Source organism: Rhinolophus sinicus, chromosome 15 (genome assembly GCF_057876585.1).
Source record: "Rhinolophus sinicus isolate RSI-liver-muscle chromosome 15, RSI-T2T, whole genome shotgun sequence".
Taxonomy (NCBI): domain Eukaryota; kingdom Metazoa; phylum Chordata; class Mammalia; order Chiroptera; family Rhinolophidae; genus Rhinolophus; species Rhinolophus sinicus.
In genome coordinates, this window is record NC_142515.1 from 131,013,937 (window position 1) to 131,040,231 (window position 26,295).

Here is a 26,295-nt window from a genome sequence, read left to right on the forward strand (position 1 = left end):
CGACTCTGGGTCCGTGTCAAATCTAGGTCGGCTCAGGATCAGTGGTCACTTCTAGGTCAGCAGTCGGCTCAGGGTCGATGGTCAGCTCTAGGTCAGGGGTCAGTTCCGGGGAAGGTGTGGGGCCTGTCACAGCCAGGATGGAGGGCAGAGGATCAGGACGTCCCTGAGCCTGGGGAGTGCGGGAAGCCCTCAAAGGTAAGGAGGCAGGGGGGCCGGTATCAGGCCACGCTCAGCTGCCCCGGCAACTCGTCTTCATGGAGCCAATGTGCTGTATTCTTCCAGCAAATGCATCTGTGTCTCTGTTTCTGTGTTTTCAGGATCTCATGAACAGGGAGAAGAAAAACAAAATCCCAAGTATGCAAGTCGGTTTCATAGATGCCATCTGCTTGCAGCTGTATGAGGTATTTGTGTGAAAACTACTGACTTGTTACACTTAGAGTGGCATGCACTAAAACCTAGCGTGAGCTGCAGTGACTGAAGCTAGGCTTATATTTATCGTGTCTTTCGCCAGTGAACATGCTGTGTGCATTGAACAAGGAACACATATTTACAATGTGTCAAAAACTTGAATTCATCGGTGTATAACTACCTACTGTGTGCTCAGCTCTGGCAAACTGCCATAGGGAATATTGTGTGCACACTCTGTTAGCACTAAAAAGTGGAAGTTTTGGCCTAAAGAAAGAAAAGTAATTACCCACCTCTCTTGTATACTGTAGCTTTAATGTTAAGAACACTTTTCTATGAGGCTGGAAGAACACTGCAAGTTTCCATTTCCATACATACACCTGCTGGTTGGGATTTTTATTTCTTAGGTAAAGAATTCTCCCTAAAACATCCAGTTTACTAGTTTATATGTTTATGGCCCAAGTTCAGAAAGTAGATGCTGAACTTGGGCCATAAACATATAAACTAGTTTTAAGAGCTTAAATAGGAAACTGTCTTAAGTTTCATCCTGGGAAAGAGCATTTACCGTGAACTTACCACAATGTCAAGGCCATTCCAGGGGAAACCCGGGAATCTTATACCCAGACATTTCCCAGATCCAGGAACTGAGTGTGAAGCTCGTCTTCCAAGGGATGGAATAGCTGCCCGAGGCGGGCAGGCCATCAGGAGTCCAGTTCTCTCCTGAGTCCAGGGTTCTAGCCATCAAAGGGACTTAATAAAGAAGCTGCAGCCGCTGAGGGAAAGAGGAAAGGACCGGAGACGCAGAGGGAGGGGCGAGGGGCTGCCTCGTGCCCGGGCGGCTCCGTCTCCACTGTGCTGCTTGTTTGCTTCTTTGCAGAAGTGGCCTTAACAGTTCCCACTACCCCTGAATTTCTGTTCTTTCCGTGGCAGACACTCTCCTAAGTGACAGGACTAGTAGTTCCTCAGCTAAAGACACTAATGTCACTCTTGGTTTTCTCTCATTTCTGGAAATGAGTCCAAATAACAGATCACCCATGACAGAGGTGATCTTTCTGCATTTCATTTGTGTGCAAGGATCCATCTCATTGAATCTGCTCTTAAATTCTATGCGTATTGATAGGTATTTTTTACTAGTGTTTATTACAGAAGTAATAATGTTCTCATTATACAAAAAGACAAAATCACTTACCATTCCACTATCTGGGGAGCCACTGTTCACATATCAGTGTGTACACGCTGCCATTTTCAGTGAACAAAAATCGCTCGTTACAATTCATAATACATCATAATGTGCAGCTTTCTATGTCACGTTTTTCTCTGACATCGTTAAACTCTGCAAGATAGTAACACAAGTTCCATAACCTTGTTGGATACGTAAGTCAGTGTTTCTCTAGTGTAAGAAATCTGCAGTGAACATTGTTTTATCAAAATACTTGTAGCACTATAATTGCTAAATAATAATTCCATACAGAAGTATGAGCTAATGCTTATTATATTCTTGGATAAACACTGATGTAAGCACATTGTGTAAAACCTTTTTGTAGAAAAGCACAAAACAAATCCGCTCCCACTAGTCCCGGTCAGGGAGGGCCTCCTGCCCAGCGGCCCCACACGGCCACCTGCAGGGCTCAGTGACGTTGGCTGAAGGGTGTGCGCTCGGGTCTGTATCCCTAAGAGGAAGCTCTCCTAAGTCCTAAGTGACCTGCGTGTGCTCACGTGGCATGAAGCCCCAGCGTGGCCTGTGGGACATGTGTGGCCCTGGGGTGCCGGCCTGGGGACGGCTGCTCCCTCCCAACCTGCCCTCTCACGGCGCGTTTCCTGTCTTTCCCTAGGCCCTGACCCACGTTTCGGAGGACTGTTTCCCTTTGCTGGACGGCTGCAGGAAGAATAGGCAGAAATGGCAAGCGCTGGCTGAGCAGCAGGAGAAGACGCTGGTGAACGGGGCCAGCGGCCAGGCCAAGCGCAGCTGAGGTCCACCCGTGCGAGCGTGGCTTCCAGACGCACGTCTGCATCCTCCCGGGGTGCTGGGCACTGTCCAGGTGTGGTGTGTGCTTCCACTGCTGTATTTTTATTTTTGCACAACTTCGAGAGCACAGCACACAGTGTCTTTAGGGGATCCTTCCATAGTTCTGTGTATTTGTTTTATGCCACTGAGTTGCGCTGACCGACACATGGACGCCTCAGCCACCTGTGCACTGAAGGTGCGGGCTGCATCCTCGCCCTAGGGGTGGGGGTTTTGCTTGGAGAGTTTAAATGATTGGTTTTGTGTTTTTGGAATTATCAGTCTTTCATGAATGTTTGGAATCTTTTCTTTCTCGAAAATAGGCTAGGAGCAAATTGAATATGATCTGTGCCATTTAAAATCTTCGGAGGGTAGAGAAAAATTGTGGGCTGAGTGGATTTTAGGAGGAAGAGGGACATTTATCAACGATGTATCACCTTAACAAAAAAGTTAAAACTCTGAAACAAATGGAAGGTACTGCAGGGCAGTCTTGTAAAGCAAAAGTGTCCTTGAATTATCACTGATTTTATTGAGAGACCAGTGGGACCCAGAAATGGAATGTGTGTCAGTTCCATTGGAAGACACTTCCGAGAGACAGTGTTTCGAATATTGATTCCTTTTTTTATGTGACTTCCTCATTGTTCATCTTCCAAACCATCGTTCATAAGTGAACAGTTTAAGTCTCAGCAGGAAAGCAAGAAAACAGTGATCATTGGAGCACAGACCTGAAGTGAGATACGACAGTAGGTGAGAAGATACAAAACGAACCCTTTTTTTTTTTTTTTTTTGTCAAATGAAGGACAGAGTCAAGCTTTAATTATATAAACAGCAAAAGGCTGTCCTTGGCATTGGGGTCAAGAATTAAATCGAGGGAGCATCCGGTAAGAAACGTGAGGCTGTACTGAGTTTGTGACTGACAGGCTGCCCTGTTGGTCTATAGGACCAGTCACCCCTGAGGCACAGCGCTTGGGGCATGTCCCCTGACCTGGCCCTTGCTTGCAGGTGGTGGCATTTACTTCTCACAGCTGTCGGTAGTTTAGAAAACGTTAACGTGTGCTTAGAATTGGAGCCCATTTCACTGGTATTCCCGACAAGTGTGCTCCTAACATGATTTACTGAGCAGTGGAGAAGTTGAGTCAGGCCACTGCTGCGGGACAGGAATATCTGCCCCCGATACCTGGGAGTGTGAGTAGGAAGAGAGCTGTTAGATGTGTTAATTCCCTTCCCCACCCACCAAAAGTTTCTGAGCTTGGATGGAAAAATCTCGGGGTTATGGGAATGCAGCCTTCTCAGAGACTTTTCACTAAAACATGTTTTCCATTCGTATCATTTTTCTCTAAACTGCCTAAAATTCAACACGTTTGTTAAGTTTTTAAAGTGCAGTGTGTATCTGTATCTTGACATGATGTAGCTTTATTCTTACCAGTCAGGTAAAAGGGGAGTGGGTGGGCCAAACAAATTGTATGGCCGTTATTTTGTAGTAGTGAAGGCTAGTCTAGAAAGTTATCGACCGTTTAATGCTATATGTATTATTGTCACAACACTTGTATTTTCAGGATGTTATTCTATTTTTACTTTATGTCATACAGATGAGATCTGTAAGGTCCCTCTTGGTGGCACTGGTGTGTAAATTACAGACTGTCACTGAAATAATGTGCCCACATACTGGTATACACAGAGTTCCTTAGTGCAGAAAACTGTGTGAAGAATAACAGTCTTTAATAACCTATCTTTTTACTGTACACATGTGACTTAGCAGTTATGCTAAAATCTGTTGTCACACACTTTAGTAGTTTGTTTAGACCCTTCTGATACATGTCGCTGAGATTTTTAAAAACATACTAGACTAAATGGATGATATAGGTATGTGTGTCATTTTAACAAGCAAAAAGACATATTTAGATTAGAAATTGTTTGGTTTACCTTTAGATCATGATTGATTTTACTTTACTAGTTTAGAAATTGAAAGAAGTTGGGCAATGCCATGCCTATTTTATTGTTGGGTGTTTTAGTTCATACAGAAGTACTTCTTTAGGACTGGTTAGTTTGTTCAAATAATTTTTAGGAAACTCATTCCATACATGGCTTAATACATGGTACATGGGCACAAATCAGAGTCTTCATTCTTATGTGAATATTTCCTTTCTAGTATCTTCTTAAATTGGAAAAAACTGTCCTTACAGTCCTACCCACCTGACCCTGTATTTATATCGCCCGTAACTCGCAAGAAGTCGCCTGTGTACCTGATTAGATTGTTTTTGTTATAGCTGAGTAACATCACTCCATTTCAATTCAGTTTTCAGCCCGAAAGGCCCCACTATGTTACTAAGTTGTTGAAAAGAGGTCTGTGAACTTGCCTGGCCTTGGATATTTCAGGACTGGCTTTGGCCCGTCACACCTGTGTGAACTCGGTAGGTCACTGAATGTCCGTGCGTCTGGACAAACTGTGCCATTAAGGGGGTGTGCCTGGATGGAAGCCTCTGCCACATGTCACGGAGGAGTCACAGCAGACAGCTCCTGTGCCGGCCCTGCTGGGCCCTGGAAACCACTGTCACACTGGGACATGGGGCCACAGAGCTTGGTGACCTAATCCCACATGTTACTTCTTAGGTTGAGTTTCCAACACTGAAAAACAAAAGAACACATTTATCTGGCTTCTCACGTAGACGGCTGGTGAGTGTGCGGTTCAGAGCTCTGTGGTACAGACCCTGGATGGCGATGTCACCACGAGCTCTTACTGGTTACGAGACCCGTTTCCTCCACCAGCAGAGCAGGTCTGGAGGCAGGACGCGTGTGAATGTGGGAGGAGCCTGGTCGCAGAGACTTTCTTGCCTAGCAGTGCAGCGCCGTTATTCCCAGCGTAGAGCACAAACGCTAGAGCTTCAGTTTGGTTTTCCATTGACTATTAGTCACCACATTGTACCCCTAGAACTTCACAGGCCATCACAAGCTTAGTGCTGTGTTCTGTGTTTACAAGGGCGACTCACGGTGAGAGGGGGCCACATGTACTGCCATCCTCTCCAGGGAACAACTGTAGTTACAACAAGGCGCTAGAATTGAATTGCGTGGTATCAGACGCGCATGGATCTGCTCGAGTCCCTGCCACATGCCAGGCACTGTCCCCACCATGGGACAGCGCAGTGACCTCCCGCTGTCAGCCTCCGCAGACAGTCTGCCAATGGAACGTGAGCACCTCGGCTACGATGGCGCTTCTGTCTTCCTCTGTATCATGCATTATGCAGCTTCCCAAGGACAGTCTTTGCCTGGAACGTACTAAGAATCTGTCAGGGGCCATGCAAAGATGACTCGCTCAGCTGCTGAGGGCGTGCGGCTCGCTCGTCTACAGAGCAACTGCCGTCCGGAGTCACGCGTTCCACAGTGTGCGTTGTTTTCCCCCGCGCTAGCCAGGTAGAGATCACTCAGCAGTCCTAGTCTGTTCAGCTGTCACTCTGGACCCTTCTGCTCCATCACAGGGAGCGAGGAACAAAGGAGTGAGGCTCGCTTTGCCCGTCCATAGACTTCTCAAAAGCCTGTGTAAACGTCTGAATGAATGTGACTGAACGGGATGTAAATAGCTGAAAATATAAATTTCTATTACAGTCTAAGAAAACCTTATGAATCACTGGCCACTGTTAATACCTATTTGTATTCTTAGACCTTTTCAATATATTTGAACAAATATATAGTTTCTGGCACTATTTTTGTACTAGGATAAAGGAGTTACTATGTACATTATGTCTAGCTTTTCAGTCATTTTAAATACTGGTGACTGTTGATTTCTGTCTCTCCTCTCCCCCACCCCCATGAGAAGCGTCTCAGAGACAATCACGTAAGCAGCCCTTACTTGGACGATCACCGTGAAGCCACGCGATGGTCGGGTGGTGTCCACTGTGCCAACTCTTCACCTGTCAGTGTGTCCTCGTTTTGCCGTGCTTTGTAAAAATAAAAAGAATGAACGAGTAGGTGTGAGTCTGATGTGATTATTAGGGGTTTTACGGTGGGGGATTCTTAGGGGATGTGGATTTTAGGCAGGAGAATGGGCCTGAAAGTTGGAGGGGCTTTAGTCAAGCTAACCTGCGGTCCTTTAGCCGAGAAAAATGAGGTTTTGCAGAATCCTCTCAGTAGCCTAGACTCCCTCAGTAAGTCTTTTTATTCATATCCTTCGCTACCATCCAGAGGGCACCCTTTTCCACACGTCACTTCCAGACCCCAGCAAGTCTATGCAGGGCGGTTAGTACCAGCCTGGTGTTGCCTGAGGAGCCCACACTAAGGGGTGAAATACTGGCCAGATGGCAGGAACTGGGTCCGAGCCCAGATCTGTCTACTTTCAAAGCAGATGTTTACTCCACTCAGTTCTCTTTTCATTTTAACTGTAAAAGGTCCCAAAGCCACTCTTAGTGGATGAGACAGGCTCACTAGAAGCATCAGAGACGAGATTTGCCCCGCGCAGCAGGCTCACAGCTCACACGCTTTGGTTCAGCTGTAATGGCTGCTGCCCCCAGGCCCCAGACACCTGAGCTGCGGAGCTGCTGGCCTACAGGCTGCAGGTGCAGCTCAGCGCGCGCCGGCTTTCTATGTAATTGTTCAGTTCTAGACCAGCCCAATAAAGAGGCTGTGCTAATTCGCAAAGCTGAAGGCAAACAAAACGACAGCTCACCTAACACAGGATTTTAGATGTTCTGACCACCAGAGAGCGCCAGAGCTCATCCTCTCTTGGGACAAAAGAACAAACTGCTTTTGAAAACATGGTTACTAGCTAAAGAAAAACAAAGGGGGGAAAAATCAATGGAGAAGTAGGACTTACTTCCCGTTATCCAGGGGTCATGTCTTCATGATTTCCTCCAAACAGACAGTGATCACCCCATGTGTCTCCCATTGTTACTCAATATTCCGACCACAGAGACCTCGTTCCTCCGGGAGGACAGAGAAGCCATTGTCAGCCCTTCTGAACCCACATTCTTGCTGTCAGCTGTGCTGCCTCCTCAGCAAACAGAAGCCTAGGTTTGATATTGCAAATATCAGGGTACGGTTTTCTGTTTCCAAGGCACATAACATTAAATTACCAGAAACACTCAGAACTCTAACTTTAAGCTACATTCAGCCTTGAAAGAAAAAAAAAATCCTATACGTTTCCAATTCAGAAACCATCTGCTCAAAATAGAAATCCACAAGAGTTATGAATGGAATCAAAATAATAATAATTTGAATTAAATCTGACAAATTAAATGGCATGCATGATTCCCTTTTCCGGTTTGCCTCATTTTAACTGTGAGTGTGTGTGTGTGTGTGTGTGTGTGTCTGAGTGTGTGTCTGTGTGACTGTGTGAGTGAGTGTGTGAGTGTGAGTGTGTGTGTGTAAAATAAACAGCAACTAAGCTGACTCCACCTGCTGACAGCATTCCCCGTGGCACGTTTTGCGGTTCCTCTTTCTAACCTACGAGGGGAGACTACATGGCTAAGGGGGAAAGCAACGGACCTGGGCTGCCACAACCGCTGTCAACGTTACTATCTCCTCCATCAACCACTCTCAGAGCCACAGTTCACTTGCTATCATTTCCCCTCACCCAGCGGCAGTGTTTCTAGCCTTCATACACCACCTATCCTGCAAGAAACAAGCTTCCACCTTTACCACTTAGCTCTACAGGTCGAGAATTGTAGGGTCTCACTGCCTGGACCAAAGAGGAAAGGCAGAGTCAGTCGGCGGTAACCTCAGCCACAAGCACGCTCTCCAGAGCAGCCAACAGACGCCGGTGCTGCGGGCGCTCTCCTGAGTCTGTCAGCAGGAGGAGGACACTTCCTGGGAGATGATGGCAGGGCTGTGTCCCCTCTTTATTCCTTTCTCAAAACCTCTGTTGCCTCTTCTATTCTGGCTCTAACCCCTCGGCCTTCCAACATACATGATTCTCCCCTGCCCTAGAAATACCTGCCTGAATCACACATTCCCCCCAAGCTGCCAGCATCTGTTATTTGTTCACGTACCCTGAAGGTGTTCAGTAGATACTGACCAAAAGAATAGTTTTCCAGCCTTTCCCACTTGACATAAAATTGGATTTTTTATAAAGAAAGGAGAAGGTCATCTCAGTGAAGGACAATAGAAAAATCAACACAGCATTTTTAGAAATTCTCAGTTGGAGAAGAGCTGAAATTTAAGATGTAATGACAAACTGAATAAAACAATTTTTTAGACAAAAATGCTTGTTTTCCGTAGTGAAAAACAAGTCAGTTACCAGACTTTTGTTACTAAATTGATAACCACCGGTGGAGTTACTGAGTGGGCAGAATCTAAGGAAAATGCATCAAGGCTAGAGGCCAAGGGTCATATGGAACACACGATTTACATTTAAAACGAGGTAAACGAAAGCCAGCATCTGGGGCAGTGCTGCCCGCCAGCTGGGGTAGGGCTGCTCCCACCTCAGCTTTGCCTTCCTTGCTGCTTTAGTTTGGGGTCACCTCCAGGTGAGAATGGGGCTGTTCCGACTGGGAGAGAAAGAGAGCTGAGCCCAGGCCCCGGAACAGGCCCTGTCACACTCCTGGCCTGAGCCCTGACCTCACCTGTGGGCCGTGTCCTGGGCACAGTGGGCAGGGGATATGCCTAGAGGCCTTTCCCACAGAATTCCCAGAGGACAAACCTGTTACAGAAAGACCTCAGCAGAGTGGGGGGAGGAGGCCATGTCCACGAGCAGTGACTGCCGGGAACTCAGGAACTCATTTCCTCCTCAACATACTCACTAACAGATCCTTTGATTCCCCCTTTCAGACAGGAAACAAGGTGAGAAGGTGAGGTTACGCCCTCAGAGCCACAGCTGGCAAGTGGCACAGCTCGCTGGCTTCCAAGTCCCCGGGCCCAGTGGGCTGGCCACGTCCCTGAGAGGTTACTTCAGGGCTCCGTGGGAGATGACAGCCGATGCCCGCACATCAGCGCAGCTCACAGGACAGACAGCTGCAGGCAGGCACCTGACTGCCGCCCTGAGACGCCTGTGCCCCCAGGAAGGGCCGGAGATCGGAGCTGAGTCTGCCCGCGGATGGGCCCCGTCCTCGCCGCTCACCCACTCCTCTTTCTCCGTCCAAACCTCCCTCCTCCACGTGACGCCTACACATCCCCGGGAAACAGGTCCGTCATCGTTTTGTTATCACTGCATGAGATAAATGGGTGCTCAGGCGACACTGTTTGCTGCCATCTGCTTATCCAGCAAAACCCTCCAGCCTCTTGTCTCTGCCTTGAACAAACCTGATATAACAGTCCTTAGCCACCAGCAATACTCCAGCCAGTGAATCATTCATGTGGAACAGCCTCAGTCAGGAGGTCTGTCCCCATTGCCCAGCTGGCCACGCTACCTCTCTCAGAAACAGACGCACTGCTCCCGGGCATGGCCAGCCATCACACTGCACTGGGGGTCAGTCACCCCCACACAGCTATGTGGCATCAGCATTTCCCGGCTACACTGAAGTTTTCCTTTTTACCAGCTCTTAGCCAGGGCAGCCGATGAGTGAATCCAGTCGTGCAGGGCAGGGCTCCTGGGCTCACCAACCCAGGTGCCCAGCGGAGCCAGCGGTTTGGAATCGGACAGGAGGAGAGCGTCCCACGCAGCTGAGAAGCGGGACACGGCCCTCACTGTGGGGCCTGACGCTACCACAGCCATGCAGCCCATAGATCTACGTCAGGGGTTTCTCCCCAGGAAATAAAGCTGTGCACACGCTGCGGCCTGGGCGGCAGCCTCTAAGAGACCCTATCCAGGCTGCAGCGCACACTCACTAATCCAGTGACCATATGCACTAATAACCACCACACGCTGCTCTGCCCTCAACAGGCAGAACCTCTGGCCTGAGAAGTAAAGAGCAAAAATTGAAGAGGCTCTGTTGCGTCACTTCCTTCCCCTCCAGCTGTGGCCTCTGCGGGTTAGAAATCCACAGAGGCCAAGATGCAAGGCCAGCGGTCAGCGTCCTGGCAGGTGTCAGCGAGCGCATACAGAAGGAGGGCTGCTCTCCCACAGCGTGAGCAGGCGGGACATGTGTGCTGCCCGGGTGACACTGCAGCACCTCTTAGTATTTCTCTGCCAAATCACGAGAGAAAAGGGCCAGTGCAGCAGCCACAGTGAGAAGGGCATGGCAGCCAGGGTCCCTGGCTCCTGTGGGGAAGCTCCCAAGGACAAGGTGAATCCAGAGTGGGCAACAGAAGGGAGGGACCCAAAGCATCCTTGTCACCTCAAGGACAGCTGCCACCACGAGGCGTACCAGTTCACCCCAGTAACCTTTCACTTTCGCCCAGAAAAAGAGACCAGCCAGCTCCCTGGATGAGCTGTTCCCACATGTTCAGCCAGCGCGCTATGTCTAGGCAGTGCAGAGGTGGGTTTCAGCGGACGGCGCCAGGGGGGTCTGTAGGATCCACCCCCGACCCCCAGTCCCACACACACGTGGCCCCAAGATGCACAGTCAGGAGTGTTGACTGCACAGAGCTGGCTCTCAGGTGGGTCCCTCCCCAGAAACTCTCCGGGACCTAATGGGGCTGCCTGGTCCGGGTTACGCCCTCTCTGCAGGGGCAGCCTGCACCCTGTCACTGGTCAATAGGGCACAAGGACCCAGGCCTTGTCTAGGTGAGGGACGACTCTGCAGGCGTCTCAGTGCCAGCGCCGTCCGAGCACGGCTCAGGACTTGGTTGTCCCTGCCCGCTCCAGGGCCAGGGCCACCCTCCTGCCCTCACAGGTGTCTCCCTCGCTCACTGCGGCTGCGAGCCTGTCTACGTTCCCACCTAGGAGAGGCTCAGAGGCGCTGACCTGGTGAGTCCCTGTTCCGTGTGTGTGAGAAGCACTCTTGTGTGTCAGTGCTCGTGTTAGTAACAAGCACAGAGTAAGCCTGCACATGCTTCTGGAATCCCGTTTTATTCTCTGCAAGATGTTAGTTAGAAATGTGGACTTCACAGCAGGGTTTGTTCCCACTGACCTGCTCGCCTGCAGCTACGGGCCAGAGGCTCCTGGTGTCTTCCATGGACCCTTTTTGAACCAGCTGGTCCCTCCCTGTGGTCATTTAGTGGAGGTGACTGTCATTTTCGCAGCAGCAGTTGCGGGCGTGCAAGACCTCTTCAGACAGTGTATTTTAGGACAGCAGCATGGTGTGAAATGCGATTCGAGTTATGTGTCTGCCTTTGTGTAATATGACATGGATCGTTTTACATAGTAAGGTTTTGGCATGTGGGGTTTCAGAGGTCATATCCATGAGCTAAGACAACTTTTTGGATTACAATTAATCCGAATTAATCCGAATCCCAATTGTGTTATTCCAAGCAGGAACCGTTCTATAAAATCCTCCTTTCTGTGGCCAGTGTTACACTTTACTTTATTAAGCCAAGCATATCGCAGGCTGTGCGCATGAAGCAGGTCACACAGATGACCCGGCTGACACAGCAGACGAAGGTGACACCTGGAGATTTATCAGGGCGATACGCTGCAGTTGGACTCCAGAGGGAAACGTGCTCATTTAGACCTGGTTATACACACAGGCCAAAGGTGGCTTAGCTGATTTGAGAGAATTATCTTTGACCATTGGCACCAATAGCTCTGTATGACATACACTAAACAGATAACAAATATTTATTGACTAAATTATCCCTTTAATACACCAGCTTAAAAAAAAAAAAAGAAAAGAAACCTCTGAAAATAAGTTTCAAAAACCCGTCTCCGTGCCTGCCATGCTGTGCATATCTGTAGTCTTTGACTGAATCCTGTTAACAACAACCCTCGGCAGCTGAATGATCATAAAAACACCCTTTACAAAGGAACTGGCGGTTCACTAGCGTGGAGGTCCTTAGTTTTCCTCTAACAAGACCAGCTCACCGTTTTCCCTCTGCAGGTCAGTCTCCACTTACAGTGACAACAACGAGTCAGAAACTTGCAGGCGCAGTTGCAGAGGCGCTCACAAAGGCGGCTCCTTGGAGGTGGGGACACAAGCAGGACAGAGCAATCAGTGAGGTGATACGTGGATGGGACCTTTCTAACAGGAGAGGAAAGTGCACGATGACGCCTGGTGAGGCTGACCCGACAGTCCCTTTTAACTGTACACATTTCATTTCACAGCCTTCAGTACAACCAGCTCTTAAAACTGATTAAACGTTAGCGTTTGAAGATTATCTTCAGTCTCCTTCATATACAACCCCAATAAACGAATGGATAGATTGATGGGTGGGTGGATAGAGCACTGTAATTTAAATTGAACGTTTCGACTCATAGAATATACAGAACTCACTTCAAAGTGAGCTGTTAGAGCACAGAGTGTATATATCAACCTAGTTATAAAAGACGACAGCAGTGAGAGGATTGTTCTGAGGACCCCTTCAATGGAAGGAGAGAGAGATGTGCTATGGGGGGCAGGCAGGATGGGGGCTGTTCGCAGTACACCCCAAGACATGCACGGAACTAGTGATACAAAGCTGATATCTTGTAGATCATGGTGGTTTGTTGTTGTTTTTTTGCATTAATAATATCTATTTCAACAAGAATTTCATTAAAGTGTTGTTTATCTTGATTGCTGAGTTTTTTGCCCCCACCCCCCAATTCTGTGCTCAGGGTTTGTGATGCACTAGCTCCCCTGGTCCAGTCTTGGCTGAGGGGCACAGGTAGTGATGTGACCCTCACCTGTGCCTACGAAAAGGAGCCTGTGTCCGCAGGTGGCTAGGCCGGCCCGCATTCCCTCTAATGGAGGGTCAAAAGTCCGCAATGCCAAGGACCGGAGGGCAGCCAGTGGGAGGGGCCCGGGGCCACTTACAGGGCTCCCTGCACCAGCCGATGGACTGAGAGGGTGGGTGGGTGTGGGGGCACTAGCAGCAAGCAGCCCTGGACAGGCTGCCCATGGCAGAAGCCCGGGGTGCGGGGGTGGGGGTGGGGGGTGAGGGGGAGGTGTGAGACCAAAGGCCAGGGCCATCAGAGGGCGCCCTCTGCGCTCCAGCCTCCCCTCGACCCTGGAGGGGCTCAGCGAGAAGGTCACAGCATCCTCGTCCCTGAAGACTGCTGGTGTGGCTGCGTGGATACCCTGGCTGGAGGGGGTGGGGGCGAGAGGAAAGTATTCTCTACTGGATTAGATGAAACACTTCTAAATACTGAATTAAAGCTATGAGAGAGATTAAAGTGACTCGAGGACTCAAGGCTATGTTTGCGGAGCATTCCCACCCTAATCTATTGAGGGGGCTCCAGAGACTCATCAGGAAAGATTGCAGTGCCCACGGTGCCCCCTGGAGCTGTGCGACCTGGAGCCCCTGAGAGAACATTTTATGACTTGAATCGTCGGAGAATCAAGGGACTGCCTCGGTTTTCAGACAGGCACAGGAAAAAAGCTTCTCCCAAAGAACCATAAAGAGAAAAATGAATTTGTATTTTAGTTAAACTGAACTCCATAACTGTGCTTGTTCAACTGACGGTTACAGAAGGATGGATGGCGAGATGAATGGATAAGCAAATAGATAGTAAAAGGCCAATTAAGTTATTAAAGAGAGTGATTCTATTGAAATTAATCTTGAGATAGATAATTTAAGAAGCAAATTCCTATTGAAAAGGATAACATCCCTTGGGGTTAAATTTCAATGTCTGGTTCATTAATGTTTAGGGATTTTATCTGTATTTCAAAGGTCCCTCTTTCTTACAGATGAGCCCTGATGCCCTTGGGAGATACCACACAGCTGGCACCCACTGCCCTGTTTGCTAAGCTATTCGCTGACAGCCACCTAGGGCAACTCCCTAGGTGGGGAGTTTTCAGGCCTTCATTTTCATCTTGTTTTCAGGCCTTCGTTTTCAGAGGGGGTACATGTAAGGGATCTTAAGGAGTGAAAATGGAGTTGATTTTTTGATAAAATGGAAAGCCAAGGATAAGGCAGAGGAGGACCTCAGCATGACTCCCAGGAGGGCAGCGTCACTCAGTGACGCACAAAAGTGCAAGAGGAGAGAAGGAGGCAGAACGGAAAGGTCGGCTCCTCGCCAGTTGTGTGCAGTCTGAGGTGCCGACGGAGCCACTTGTGGGGATCCTGCTGAGGAACAGGGACCTGGCAGCACAGTGATCTGGGCTGTACCTTAAAATGTGAGGGGCACGCAGGAGGACACTGAAGACATGAGGAGGGAAAGGACTGCCCAGGGACATGGTGTGGAATTAAGACATCTTAAGATGCAACTTCAAAGTACAAGGTGTCAGCTGAGGCAGAGCCTGCACGGAGCGCTCAGAGAAGCAAGAGGGACAGCAAGAAAGGGTCAAGAAAAAAGAGGAGAAACTTCAAAGAGAGAGGAGTCAGTAGTCTGAAACGTGGCAATGACATAAGGGCCTGGATGTGTGCACAGGATTTGTGGACCAAAAATCCATCAATGACCTTAGTAAGTCGTTTTGATGGAGTGGTGAATACAAACGCTGTGTTGAGAAGAAAAGACCATGGAGACAATGGCCTGACTATAAACGCAAGCAGAAAGACTGAACAGGTTCTAGAAACATCCATAGAATCCAGGGAGAGTTATTTTCTTAAAATGGGAGCGACTTGAACATGTCGCTATGAAGGAGGAAAGATCCCACCTCACCCAAATACGTAATTCAAAGGGAAAGAGAGAGGGAACTGTGAAGAGCCAGGAAAAAAATCCTTGCACGCCCCACACTATCATAACTTCAAGCCTTGCTTTCTCTTGCCTGAAACTGTGTGTGTGTTTTCTAGCTCTAATTTAGCGCAGTGCCTGGGGACCCTAATATACGCTGAATGACAAGCCTTCACAGGACTAAGGCAGGTATAACTGAAGGAAACCCTGAAGATGAGCAAGCAGTGCCGCTGGCTGACTTTCCCTGCACAGAGCTGCGCAGGCTGCCTGCTGAAGGCGAGGAAAGAGGCTGCAGGACAGTGACCAGGCTGTCCCTGTCCTGCGTGAGGAGGGTGTTAGTCCTGCCAGGCAGGGCAGACGACTTGGCTGAGCCTGGAAACCACGCATGTGTAACAGCACCTGGGTCAGAACAGGGAAAAGTGTGAGGGAGTTGGTATTGGCAACACGTTATTGATTGGATAAAGGCTGGAAACAGCATTTGGAGTCTCCGACTTGGGAGAAGAGAGAGGCCACAGCTGACCGAAGCTCTCCCCCGCCAGGAGCCGACGTTGTGGGAGAGAGTACAGGAGCAGAGACGATGGAAAGTCATAGTCAGAGAGGCCTGCTCAGTGTCACAGGGGTGTCCCATGCCAGCTTAGCTCCCTGCATGGAAGTGGATAAAGCACAGAGACGAGGAGGTTAAGAAACGGAGGATCAGAGGGACAGGGGCTTATCCACGTGGACGCTGAGGTCACGCAGGACGGTGATGAGCAGGTACCATGATTTTCAGTGATAGACGGCAGATGACAAAGCGAGATGGGGACAGATGGTAGATAATGACAGCTGGGGAGGTGGTAGATGACAAGATGAAGTGGCTAGAAGGTGACACCCAAGTGGAAATGGGCTCAAAAGAAAAGCCTTTCTTATGGGGAAAAAAAGGCGGAAATGTGACCGGGACGTGGGCTGTGGCAGCGGGGAGCTGAGGTCATGTGCGCCCCCTTCCTGAGTGGGGGTGAGGGCACAGGAGGCGAGCGACCCCCCCCAAACTGTGTGAGGGTCCGACAGATGACACAGACAAGGCGAAGATGACGGGGTCAGGAGTCCTTCATGCAGGACCGTCTGAGGCCACACGAGCTCCTCGGACAAGGCTGTGTGGTCAGTAACTAAGGGGAACCTGCGAGCCCGGCTCCCACTACTCATGGACACTCCTCCACGCACGGCTCTAACCGCCTTCTTGGAAGAAAACCCTCAGCCTTCTCAGTACAGAACGGAAGGCAGAATGTAAAGGGCTCCTGTTTCTAAAACGGAGTGGCTGGTGGTTACACCAGAGCGAGGCCAGGTCTGTGGGAAGCGAGAGCCCGCTCACCCTGCTCTCGCCGGGAGTGGACGGCGGCCTTCAGACTTCGCTGAGACCTTTCTGTCCGTCCCGCACACCCTGGACTTGGCCCTGACACGGGACTGTTTTTCTCCCACACGAAAAAGTCTACCAATTTGGGATTGAAAAGCAGGACTCAGAAATCCGGGGGGATTAGAAAAGGCCTGACAGCACCGCTTCCCAGGACGGACATTACACCATCTATGCTCTAGAAAGCCTGTGGCTCCTGCCACGCAGTGGGGTCCAGGGCTTTCTGTCATCCCAGGAAGCTGTGGCTTTGAGACGAGCCAGCACGTGGCGCTGCCCTTGCCCACGCGCCTCTGGACGGTGAGGCCACTGCTGTCTCCGGGTTCTGGTGACTCAGCGGGTTTCGGCTCTCACAGGCCAGCGATGCTGCGACCTTCGGAAGGTCACTCTGGGGCCCACTAGCTGACGCTCTCCTGAGAGTTCAGGGCGGGCTTCTGAGAGCAGCCGGCGACCTGGGGGACCCGAAGCTCAGGGGGCTCAGGGAGCAGGCGGGTTCAGGAGCCGGGGCTGCAGGCCCTGCTGAGACCAGCTCGCTCCCGGCCCGGCTGCTGCTCGACCCTGGGGGAACGCGGGGCGCACGAGGGCCTCCTGCGGGGCTCTGCTCGCTGGGTCCATACCACGGGGGCTGGTGTGGGCGGCGCTTCCTTCACTTACCTGATGAAATGCAAAGGGGGGCAACTCCGCTGAAAGAATGTGCCTGATGAATGCAGTCGGGTTTTAAGAGCCGGATATGTCCTTCGGGGACCCTGAATGGAAGCAGCAGCCTGGCTACTGACCCTTAGCTAACAAGACGTTCTCCGGGCACCTTCGCGCACAATACGCGTCTCTTTAGTAATTATTATGCTCAGGCTGGCCAATAATCACAGCCCCACACTTGATGCTAAGTTAACGTGTTTCCTCCAGCAGCTCAGGCCTGCTCGGGGCTGGAAGCCTGCAGAGGGGAAGGGCGGCGGCCTCCCCCTCGCCTTTCCAGGCGCCCTCCAGGCCTGCACCCCACACACACACTGAGTTTGGGCTTCCGATTGCCCAGGTTTGCAGATGAGAGGAAGTGAAAATAGAATCAAGGAAGAACGGCTGACATCTGGTTTTTGTTTTCTTTGCACACGGCAGATGTTTAAAGCTAATTCTCTCTCTCATGGGAGTTTTCCAGCCACATTTCTACTTCTTGAAATTCTTCTCAGCGGCCTCTCACCATCTAAACCAAAACTGAAACAGGAGTCCGCACTGCATGTCATGCCCTTTCCCAGGTGCGAGGACATTTATCTAAACTTGTAGCAACCCCGAGACACAATTCAAAATGATATCTTCGAAAAATCAATACATTTTCAGTCTCACTATCATATTAACTTTAATCTGTCAGTCGTATTTGGTCATAGTCTAATTTACGTGGTAGCTGCAATTGTAAAAAAGGAACAGGTCGCCAATCCTCTCATTTCCCAGATGTTATTTGCTATATGCTCTAAATTATTAGCTCCAACAGAACGCACTTTGAACTCGGAGCAGGAAATCTATCCTCAGACAGTATGCATTCTAATGCTTGAAATAAATGAAATAAATGTGCCCAGAAATGGTAGTTCAAGAAAGAACAGGTATACCTATTATATTTTAATTCAGTTGAATTTCAGGAGAAGAGCTAAGGAGTTAGAGACTGCAGCGCTTGGCTTTCGTGGTTAGGGGACTCTTGACCTTTAAACTTCCACATCACAGCATGAATGTGGTTCTGAGATAAGACAGAGAATAAATGCTCTCCTAAGGACAGAGCAGAGTCTCTGGTTGCCTAGAGGCTGACTCCCCTGGAAATCATGGCGTTTGACGGCACTTGGAAGGTAAACCGGAACGAGAACTATGACAAGTTCATGGAGAAGATGGGTAAGGCTTAATTCTCACAGACTTGTTCTTTTGTTTCTTTCTAACTCCCTCTAAAGCTCTGTGCTTAGGGATGGCCCCTGCTGGGCACAGAGGACCCAGAGTGTGGCTGGTTCAGGTAGGGGAAACCATATTCTTACTGCTGCGTTAGGAAGATACACTGTGTCACCAGGGGAAGAAGACAGTCTCACGTGCTGTCCTCTAATGCAAAAAAATATCCCGATGTCTCATTCATGTTCACTGCTGACTAAGCCTGTATCACTGAAAATCGACAGGTTTTCTTGTCTTTTTTTTTTCTTTTAGAAAGTGAAAAATAGCAGTGTGTCATGATAACTTCCAGACTTCAAAACATTGAATTCTAGGGGATGGAAAAGCAAAGACCATCTAATAAACTAATGGAAAAGAGTTCTATCAAAAGTCACAGCACTGAATAAATAAGACTTAGTTCTTTTTTCCTCTGACCTATCAAACTTTAGGAATAATCTCATGACGCTATGTAGTTTCTAAGGTTTTAACTGATTTTAATACCTACCGTGTGTCCCCGAAAATAAGACCTAACTGGAAAATAAGCCCTAGCATGATTTTTTCAGGATGACATCCCCTGAACATAAGCTCTAATGCGTCTTTTGGAGCAAAACTTAATATAAGACCCAGTCTTATTTTCGGGGAAACACGATATACAAATACCCTGGCAACCTATACACTGCACAAAATGGCTAAACAAGTTTGTGTCATTCCCCAGAAATAAAAATCTGCATCCATTATAATGTACAGTTCAGGGATTCTAAATGCAAATTTATGGAATTGATATATTTTACAATAATGAACTTAACTGTAATAACTGCTAATTTTTTCATTTTTGTGACAGTCAGAAATGTCACAAAAAGCAAAGATAATTGTGAAGTTCAAAATTTAAAGCTTTTATGGAAAGCAAAGGGACATCAGAAAAAAATACTGTACATGCAGAATTAAAGTTGTATATCCTTATAAATGTATGAATATGCTTTTTAATGCTTCCTTTGCCATTTTTGGAGTTTGGTTTACTAAACACTGAAACAAAAAGTTTGATGATTTTATCAAATTACTCAGTTCTGAGATTCTGTAATGCTATACTTCATTTAATCTTTCTTAAGTTTTGGAGAAATAGCTGGAATCAGTGCTCTTGAGTTTTGTGCTTGAACTTGTTCTGCAGAAGCCATCTGAATGCTGTGTGCAAACATAGTGCTTTCAGGGTTTCCTCCCCACACTCAAAATAGTAACGATTTGTTAATGAAAACAGAACTTGGAAAAATAAAGGCTTCCAATGGCATCCTGACTTTATTGTGTCCTATCTCTTTCCTTTGCAGGTATTAACGTGATAAAAAGGAAGCTTGCAGCTCATGACAATCTGAAACTGATAATTACACAAGAAGGAAATAAATTCACAGTCAAAGAATCAAGCGCTTTACGAAGCACTGAAATTGTTTTTGAGCTTGGTGTCATGTTTACTTACAGCCTAGCAGACGGAACTGAACTCAGTGTAAGCAATTTTTTATAAACAATGTGTTCTTGATTTTTCCACATAATACTAAAATAATCTCTGCTTTCTGTCACTGGGTGGTTTAATTGATGTAGGTTTCTTTCATTTACAAGTTTATCCACATGAGATATTGTACAAGGTGGCAGAGTATTTACATGGTTTTATTTTCATACACATCTATAAGGAATCTGGATTGGACAATAAGAATTAGAAAAAACCCTTTGAATGACAGTATAGACATATTCATAAAGAAAACTAAAGCTCAGTGTTTTCCACTTTACATACCGACAGCAACGAAACGTTTGAGTTATCTAACTTAAACATAACAGGCTTTTGATAAGTATAATTGAAATAATAAAATAAATGAATGAATTACTGAATGAGTGAAAAGGTCTAATGGAAAGGTCTAATGATGCATTGTAGGTCTCTGGAAATATACAAGTTAATATTTAAGATATAAAATTTGGGGAGTCACATGTTTCAACTGATTTTTTAAAAACTTTTTTGTCCTCAGAATTCTTCTAGTTAAATTATATATGTCTTCAATGACAAACTGTCAAATATTTGCTCAATCATGGCCATTTTAAAAGTCCTGTAACAATGAAATAAAGTAAAACAAGCACAAGGTTGTTAACCTCTCCAGGAAACTAATTTGAGCCACGACTAAATTTAGGACACCCTTTGGTCATGAAAGATTTAGGAAAGTAAAATTCAGCATCTGGAAACACGGAGTGAGAGGGGCACACTTGTTGCCCGAAGACGGCCTGGGCTCAGTCCTGGCTCTGTGACTCGGTTCCTCCTCTGTGACATGGAGGTGATAATACCTCCTTCACAGGGTCACTGTGAGATGGAAGAAGTAGACCTGTACAACTAAGAGCAGTACCTGACACATGTAAGACCCTAAAAAGTGCTATTTTATTATTATTCTGTTACCCTTATCTAGGGGACCTGGAGCCTAGAGGGAAATCGACTCATTGGAAATTTCAAACGGGTAGACAATGGAAAAGAACTGAATGCTGTCCGGGAAATTATTGATGGTGAACTGGTCCAGGTGAGTTGTGAAAGGATTATAGCTATTTCCCAAAGGAAAAAATAATTACGTACAAATAATTTTGATTTTGTAGTTGCTGTTATATCTTCAGTAAACAGACTATTACTTTTCTCATAAATCTTCTGATTTTAAAAATATATTTTCTGATGCCTACTTATTAAAGAGAACTTAGGTATATGTCAAATACATCGACGCGTACTTTACCTGAAAACATGTTTTTAAATGGGTGTATCCTGTATCTGTATAAAATGGTGCTATCGAGTACAAGAAAAAAGACTACAAATTCATTTCAAAGCTATAATAATGTTATATTAATCTAATATAATCTAATATTTTTCTTAACTTACTCTTAAATCTTAATGGGGAATTCCTCTGTTTTCAACACCTTTCAGACTTACACGTATGAAGGCGTAGAAGCCAAGAGGATCTTCAAGAAGGAGTGAGTGCTGTCTCGGCGCCCAGCCCAGAACGCAGACTGGACGGCAAGTCTGAAGCGCCCCAGCGCCCTGTTTTGCCCTTGTCCAGTATTAAGTTACTGACTGATCAGGCCTTTCATAACATGGACCATTGGCATATATTTCCAGTCTTGCCAAAGCAAAAGAAGTAAAAGCTAATTAGGGTTTAACCTAGTTTATATTCTCTAAAATGCACATTTATTGGTGTTCTAAAAGAATCTGTCATGTTCTTCAAAACAGATGAATAAACATTGTCCCTACATTGTTTTATAAGTAGCCTGTCCTTAAAGAAAAAAAAAAACAACTATATGACATGGATGTGTGTATAGATAAACTGTTTGGTTTTTTATTTTTTTCCCCACATTTACTATACTACAAACATAGACTGCATGGGGGGGGTCTTTAAAATATTACACTGGTTTTAAATATTTTCCTCTGTAAAATCAATTATTATAAAAGTAATATATATTCAACCAGAAAACTGAAAAATAAGAAAAGCAAACGCGAAATCAATATTCCCGTAAGCCTGCAATGCAGACATTGTCACCCTCTGCCTTCCCTCGCAGTCCTCTGTCTGGGTGTGGAAATGGGTATTTCCCTGCACATACGGCACCACTTTGAATGACATGCTAGAAAACGAATGCCGTGCAAGTGCAAGACCTGCAGTACATTTCCCTACACCCGGCTAAGAATCAGATCACCCAAGAAACTCCCACTGTTTTACATTCCCACTCTCCACTCTTATCCCCCTCGATCCAAATCCTAGAAAACAGAACTGGGGACTTCAGAAAACCCCCAAGGGATGCTGACACAGCAGGGCCCCTAACCAGTCTTTGAGAATAGCTAGGCTGTCAGATACCAGAAGGGTCACCTTCAGCTGCCACCCCTTTATTTATAAACTCATGGCCAATGTGCCAGGGCCCAACATGCTCACTTTCATTCATATTCTCACATGATGTACGATTTTATGTACTTCAAGCAATTGCATTTTAAGACGGTATGTATTAGGGGCGGAGAGGGAGGTCAGTTGTTTTTTTACAAATTTAACTCTACCAACTTTTGTTTGACTAATTCTTTTTCACACTGACGAAGGGAACAGCTAACTTTTACATAGTTCTCACCATGTTCCAGGCCCTGTGCTAAGTGCTATATGTGTATGGTAGATACATTACAATATGAAAAGAAAGACATTTGAGTACATGATGGAAATGAACAGATTCAAGAATACGTAATCTTTTGCAAAAACACCAACTTAAATCCACTGTTCATTTTATAACTTCATTAAGAACTTCACACAGAAAATAGTAATTATTTAGACTTTCAAATGCTTTTTTAAAATAATGGTTCAAAGTACTTTTACCTCTCTAATCTTACCTGCCTACACAGGTAAAACAGGAAAAGGACAGGTATTAGTCCCATCTGAAATGGAGAAACTAAGGCACCAGAAGTTTATCAGCTTCTCCAGTGTTGTACGGAGTCCATGATAAATAAAAGCATTAAATGTAGGTCTTGACATTTAGTCTGGTACATTATGATCTGTGCTATTACTCAGCCTCTTATAAACAAAAATGTCTTAAGAAAAAAATGTCCCTAATTCCTTAGTGGCACCCCAGAATAGCACTGTAAATGATCCAGGTCACACTGTGAAATAGTGGCAATTAAGTGGTTAGACACTTATCTATTTCTGGCCTCATTGCAGGCTCACTTTTTTCACAATTTATATCCATTGTAGCATTAAATTCCCACTATTTATTAGTATTGGAGAGCTGCCTATCATTTGCTAAGTGACTGCCATGGCTATACCCTGTCTCTGAGACCCTGACCTTGGTATTACACCAACTGGATGGACCAGCAGGGGGCCTGACCAAGAGTGGCCCATCTCAGACCATCCGGCCAGTTTATGACTTCTGTGCAGAAGGAGCAACGCCGCTAACTGAACCCAGAAGAACCTCTCCTTAGGGAGTTTAAATTTGACAAATACATAGTCACTGGCAGGAAGGAAAAGGTTTACAGGACAAAGGTTTACATGGCCCGTGATGTGCTGGGAATAAGTCACCAGTATATGCAACTACGACCAGGCAGGAGCCATGGGGTCCACAGCCATACAGAGGACCCGGGAGAAGCAGCGGAGTAGTAAAAGCTGAAAACTTTACCCATGAAATACAGGATTCGCTTCAAATTGCTTTCCCCCAATCTGGTGTTGAGGTGAGTGAAGAAAGATTGGTCACAAGTTGACCATCACACAGCTGTCGAAAGTGCCTGACACACAAAGACACATGATAGGTTCACTGGGTACCTAGTAGGAGCATGAGAATTCATTAAACTTGTCTCCCTACTTTTGTATGCATTTGAAATTTTCCATTAACAAAAGCTTAAAGCTATAACACATACATACACAACTCCAGAAGCCAACCACTTTCCGTCACTTCCGCTGCTATGACTGTGGTCTGGGCAACCATTGTCTTTCCCATGGATTACTGTAATAACACCCTAAAAAGCCCCCTTCCTTCCACCTTCCCTACCCCAGCCCCCTAGTCTCTTTTCCAACACAGCAGCCAGAAGGATCCTTTAAATCGACATCAGATCATGTCACTCCCCTGCACGAAGCACTGCAAGGTCTCCCTTTTCAGAGAAAAGGCCAGTGTCCTTACGATGGCCTACAAGGCCCTCTGTGATCCGATTCCCCATTTCCTATCTGACATGCGTTGCTGTTTCTGTGGACTGTCTGGGGGAAGAATGTTCCAAGCAGAGACAACACCCTGGAGCAAAGGCCCTGCGGCGGGGGCAAGGCTGGTAACCATGGAGAGCACGGAGCCTGCTAAGGGTCCCCATGGTCTTCCAGAACCGACCGCAGAGCAGACCAGCATTCAGGAAATGCGGGCTGACAGCCTTCCGAGGACTCGGAGTGATGTGGAGAGGGATATGCGTTCTGGAATCACACAGACTGGCTTCACTCTTGTCGTTCCACTTACTAACTGAAATGCAAGTGCTGAGCCTCCATTTTTTCCACTTGGAAAATGGGGACAATAGTAATGATTTTCCAAGACTGGTGTTAATTGAAGTATTTTATATACAATATCTAGCATGGCCCAGCACATCACGGGTACTCAGTAATGTCAGTAATTCAAGCCTGTGCCCTTCTCTGGAAGAGAAAACAGAGCACAGCGTGTCCTGAGTAGATGGACAATTCTTTCCTTAAAACACGCCCGCAGAGCCTGTGGGGTAAAGCAAGCTGGGCCTGGGAATGAGAACTCTTAATTCCGTGCCGTCTGTGATGTAACCAGCTGGGGACTTGGGGCACGTCACTTCACCTCTTCGGAACTGTGTTCCATCAGCTTTAAAATGAGGCAGCTGGGCTAGACGATCGCTGAATTCCCCTCCGGTGCTAAGATTCTGTGATCTCTGACTAGCGTTCGGTGGTTCTTCCCTGAAGTACACAGGGCCTTGCATGTGTGTCACAGGACGTACTGCAGCGCCAGCGGGTGGGGAGAGGGAGGGATCTTTTAAATCCCTAAGCATGGCTGGCTTCACGGGTGTGCGCCCAGTGCAGGCTCGGGACATCTGTCTGCTTGGTTTAACGCTCGGCTGTTACCGTCTCAAATCCGCAGTACGATTTGAACAAGGAGCCTGTGTTTTCACTTTACACAGGGCCCTGCAAATCAGGCGGCTGCTCCCGTTGCCATGAGCTGCCTGTGACTAAGTGTAAAAGGGATTCTCCCGTGAGCACGTGGACTGGCTGCAAGGCACCTCTGGGCACCTGCAGAGCGGTGAGTGGCTGGGTGGGCGGGGAAGAGGTTTTGTGGGGAACCCGGAGGGTCGGATGGTGATGGATCCGCACTTCAAACCAGCGCGAAATGCTTCTTAGCCTCTGACACCGGCGCTTTCTCTCCACGCTAGTGTAAGGCTGCCACCTACTGGTCAACGGCAGGAACGCGTTCAAAGATGCAGGGTCGTTGCGTGTCTGCAGGACCCGCTCCAGAAAGGAGGGACATAGCCTTTCTGAATTTTGGAATAATTATCAAATGCTTCCTGAGTTCCAACTCCCAAACTAACCGGAAGTAATGCAGAGACTGCCTCTCTGTCCTCCCGAACAATCCCCGACAGCGGCTTTCATTTACTTTTTCCACAGCGCCATGTGCCAGGCGTCAGGCATCCAATGGTGACCACTGGTAAGATACGTGCTGTGGCTCACCAAGGACGTCGTCAAACAGATTCAGACTCAAAGGCTCAGGTTCATCGTGGGTCTGGGTCAGAATCCTCAGAACAGCATCATCATCTTCACAGCTGGGGAGTCATTTAGGTCCCACTTTCATTGAGGGCTAAGGTGCAGCAGGGGACTCCACCCGCAACCACCAGGCCCGAGGACCCACTTCAGGTTACTGGCTGGAACACACATTACGGGAGAACTGACTGGAAAGAAGAGTGAGCAGGCAGTGGCAGAAGATGAAGCAAGTTAGGGGGCAGGGAGCGAATTCTCAGTCACGGGTGAAGAAGACTGATCCAGAGGGCGTCTCGCCTCCGTACCCACTCCCACCCGCGGCTCCGTCAGAATGCAGGGTCGCCGGAAGCCTCACTTGCACGATATCTAGAGTCCCAGGAAAGAGAGCGTCTAACCCATTTCCCAGTAATCAGTGGCTAGGGCTGCAGTGAAGGGAGAAGCGATGGAAGGTCAGGGCTTCTCCCGGACCTCCCCCAGTTTCAGGCCACCTCCCCTCCGTACAAGCTGCAGCTGGTTCGTCTCACACGGTTCTGACACACTCACCACACCCACTGGAGAAAACGGCTGCGGGACGGGGAACAGGACCGGCCTCCGCTCAAAGCAAACATGCCAACATCCTCCAGGTAAAGGGATATACGCTTAATGCCATTTCTTGGTTTGGCTTTAGATAATTTTTTAAAAGATATCAAGATAACAAGGGTATCAAGCACATAAACGTGGGAGAATTCCTTTGCCTCAGCATATCCTTAGCACAGACAAGCCCGAGTGAGGATGGAGCTTATTTCACACTCCCCGTCCCCGCTGCGTGTTTGTCCCCTGTCCTCACAGCACATGTCCAACGAGG

General features: G+C 47.5%; 3 protein-coding genes across 7 annotated transcripts in view; 2 read left to right on the plus strand and 1 right to left on the minus strand.

Moving 5' to 3' along the window:
- Positions 1–6,369, plus strand: part of PDE5A (phosphodiesterase 5A) — a 109,812-nt gene extending 103,443 nt beyond the window's left edge. For all 5 annotated transcript variants that reach the window (XM_019744515.3, XM_019744519.3, XM_019744520.3 and 2 more), the window contains 2 exons: positions 318–401; positions 2,238–6,369. In XM_019744515.3, coding sequence (XP_019600074.3) covers positions 318–401; positions 2,238–2,375 — 222 coding nt within the window. In that variant the 3' untranslated portion in view covers positions 2,376–6,369. The remainder of the gene's footprint in view (positions 1–317; positions 402–2,237) is intronic.
- The window catches only part of LOC109454136 (uncharacterized), a 54,242-nt gene that overhangs the window by 17,487 nt on the left and 10,460 nt on the right, over positions 1–26,295 (minus strand). Inside the window, exons 4-5 of the mRNA XM_088792678.1 lie at positions 7,212–7,404; positions 6,252–6,339 (exon numbers count right to left, since the gene is read on the minus strand). The gene's annotated coding sequence lies outside the window, so the exon portion shown is untranslated. The remainder of the gene's footprint in view (positions 1–6,251; positions 6,340–7,211; positions 7,405–26,295) is intronic.
- Positions 17,533–21,505, plus strand: FABP2 (fatty acid binding protein 2). Its single transcript, XM_019744521.3, has 4 exons — positions 17,533–18,210; positions 19,554–19,726; positions 20,670–20,777; positions 21,170–21,505. Exons 1-4 carry the CDS (start codon positions 18,144–18,146, stop codon positions 21,218–21,220), a joined length of 399 nt encoding a protein of 132 aa, XP_019600080.1. The 5' UTR covers positions 17,533–18,143; the 3' UTR covers positions 21,221–21,505.

Excerpts from the sequence above, each read along its gene's own strand:
- FABP2 (XM_019744521.3), top strand. The coding sequence starts at position 18,144 with ATGGCGTTTGACGGCACTTGGAAGGTAAACCGGAACGAGAACTATGAC. Across the intron at positions 19,727-20,669 it reads CAGACGGAACTGAACTCAGT|GGGACCTGGAGCCTAGAGGG; the intron begins GTAAGCAATTTT and ends ACCCTTATCTAG. Across the intron at positions 20,778-21,169 it reads TTGATGGTGAACTGGTCCAG|ACTTACACGTATGAAGGCGT; the intron begins GTGAGTTGTGAA and ends AACACCTTTCAG.